Raw genomic sequence first — 2,309 nt, 5'->3', positions numbered from 1 at the left:
GGCCAGCCTTGGTCCGCTTTGGAGTGGGTCCAAGCCTTAGCCCGCAATCTACAGGACGGATACCAGGCCTTACACAGGAGCTTCCGCAGCGACTTCCCTGGTCACCAGTTCGCGGAGGCTGACCTGACTCTAGGCGCAGGTGTGCACACTTGCACCTATAACTCAGGTGTCCATAATCCTGCACGCATGCCCCATGCCCCCTTCCTCCTAGACTGTAACCCCTGAAACATGGGCCTCATGGGAATGAGGAGAAGCCAGCCAGACTGATGAATCAACTGCCAGATGCAAGATCAGGCAACAAGTAATACTGCAATGAATCAATGAATCCGTGTTCCAATAAAACTTTATTTGGCTGGTCCTGATCAAGTTTAATAGATTTTTTTTTTTTAACATGAGAGTAATAACAATTCCTCTGCAGTAACAACTATACATGACCTCCTGGTCAAGGTCAGCAGCTTGCTCCTTCACCACGAAAGCAAAGCCGCCCTCTGAGGGCAATGGCACATGAGAGGGGCCAGCATTTCCTTCAGTTAAAAAAAATCCAAACGCTTTATATTTACATATTTTCCATTGAAAAATTGGTCAGTGGATTATATCTGGTTTTTAAATAAGTTTCTACTGTGTTGCAAGTTTCAATGTACAAATCCTAGTTAGCGGATTAGGTTTAAGGTGCTGTTAGGGGAGGATGAACACAGCCCAGGCCCAGCTGGCGAATCCCCTGCTTACACGGGGGACCGGCTTCCTAGGAGGACCTTTGGGTCCCGAACACCAGTGGTAGACATGGCAGAGGAGTTCAGGGCACTGGACTTTAGCTTCTGCAGAGGGGCTGCTGGGTCCCACGCCACCCCCCCCCCAGGCCGTGTGGGGGGCACCTCTGGATTTGCATGCTTCAAGTGCCTCCTGGCTTAACCTATGAGGGGTGTGTCTGTCCTGCCTCCCTTCCTCTGTTGTGGGGGCCCCATGCTGGTGTCTGATCCTTGAAGGCCGTGACTATTGGCTCCCCACTTTCAAGACCGTATACCTTTCTGAATTCTTGGTCCCTAGGTCACACTTGCAGGGTATTGCCTTAGGGCCCGCTCCTGGCCAGCGCTACACGGGTGGTCAGGAGCCAGGGCGGCACCAGTGGCGTGTGATGGGTCCCGGGGGAGATGCTCTCTCCTAACACGCTTGCTCTGTGGCCGTGGCACCCGTGCGGTGTGTTCCTGAGGTGGGCTTGGAGAGGAGCTGTGGGTGTGGGTGGGGCGGGCTGAAGGCATTCTCGGGGGTGCTGTCTTCACACGCTCCAGTGTACGACATCCCCTGGGGAACGCGGACTGTGTCTGCGTCAGTGGGGGCGTTAGGAAAGTGCATAGGACATTATTCCGGAGGAGCTGTTCTACCCAGGACCCCAAACGGGTCTGATCTGAAACCAAGACTTCAGACCAGGAATGAGTGAGGCAAATACAGGGCCTTGGCGGATGAGAACAATGAAGTACTTGAGAAGTCAGGGGTTGAGTAGGGGTAACAAGGCTCAATTTCCATTGTTCTGAACGGAAGGACACAGAATGGGTGAGAAGGTAGTGGGCCGGGAAGAAACGTTCTTGGACTAAGTGTTGTGCCAGAACCACCAGAGGAAGACTTTGGGTAGTGGCCAGACAGCGGCTGGGGGCGGGGAGGCTGAGTTCTAGGCTGGCCCACCCTGGTTAGGAGGCTTATTTGCATCTCTGGACCTCACTGACCCTCCTCATGCATCACTGGAGGCAGGGTGGGCCAGGGGGATTCAGCACTACGCCCGCAAGATTCCTGCACACCCAGACACCCCGAGTGGAGTGCAGACTAAGACGTTTCTTCCCTGGGCACCACCAATCACCGCCTCCTCTTCCTGGGAAAGTGACCGACCCCAGACTAGGCTCCTGTTCAGACTCTCCCAGAGGTTAAAGGCTAGTAATTAAGGCAGTTTACGAAATGGACATTCCTCTCGCTCCTCGGATCCTTCCTGTGTTCTGCTAGCGCCAGGCAGCAGAGAAGGGCGGGAGGGGTGGTGGAGGTGCAAGGACACCCGGCCCCTCCTGTCAGGCCAGGTTTCTCGCGGGTGACCGTCCTCACGACACCCCTCCACCTTCACCACCTTTCTTTGGAAAAGGCCTCAGTCTGCACGAGTTCGCCAGGATGCTCAGTGATGCAGGCGCCATTGAGGTCGCCCAGTTTGCTGTCGGGCAGGTCTTCGGGCTTGGTGCAGAGCTTTAGCGCGCGGGAGATGAACACGTCCAGGTCGAACTGGGGGCTGGAGCCCCCTTCGATGTGGGCCAGGCGGCCTGGCGGAGAGGCAG

General features: G+C 55.5%; 1 protein-coding gene across 1 annotated transcript in view; it reads right to left on the bottom strand.

The window, feature by feature from the left end:
• Nucleotides 1-356: 356 nt before the first annotated feature.
• Nucleotides 357-2,309, bottom strand: part of MAPK4 (mitogen-activated protein kinase 4) — a 128,064-nt gene continuing 126,111 nt past the window's right edge. The window contains exon 7 of the mRNA XM_012725791.1: nucleotides 357-2,301. Coding sequence (XP_012581245.1) covers nucleotides 2,101-2,301 — 201 coding nt within the window. The 3' untranslated portion in view covers nucleotides 357-2,100. The remainder of the gene's footprint in view (nucleotides 2,302-2,309) is intronic.

This window comes from Condylura cristata, unplaced genomic scaffold (assembly GCF_000260355.1).
Source record: "Condylura cristata isolate star-nosed mole 26May11 unplaced genomic scaffold, ConCri1.0 scaffold00016, whole genome shotgun sequence".
NCBI classification, from domain to species: domain Eukaryota; kingdom Metazoa; phylum Chordata; class Mammalia; order Eulipotyphla; family Talpidae; genus Condylura; species Condylura cristata.
The sequence above is the reverse complement of the archived record's forward strand: the minus strand, read 5'-3'. Positions and strand labels throughout refer to the sequence as shown.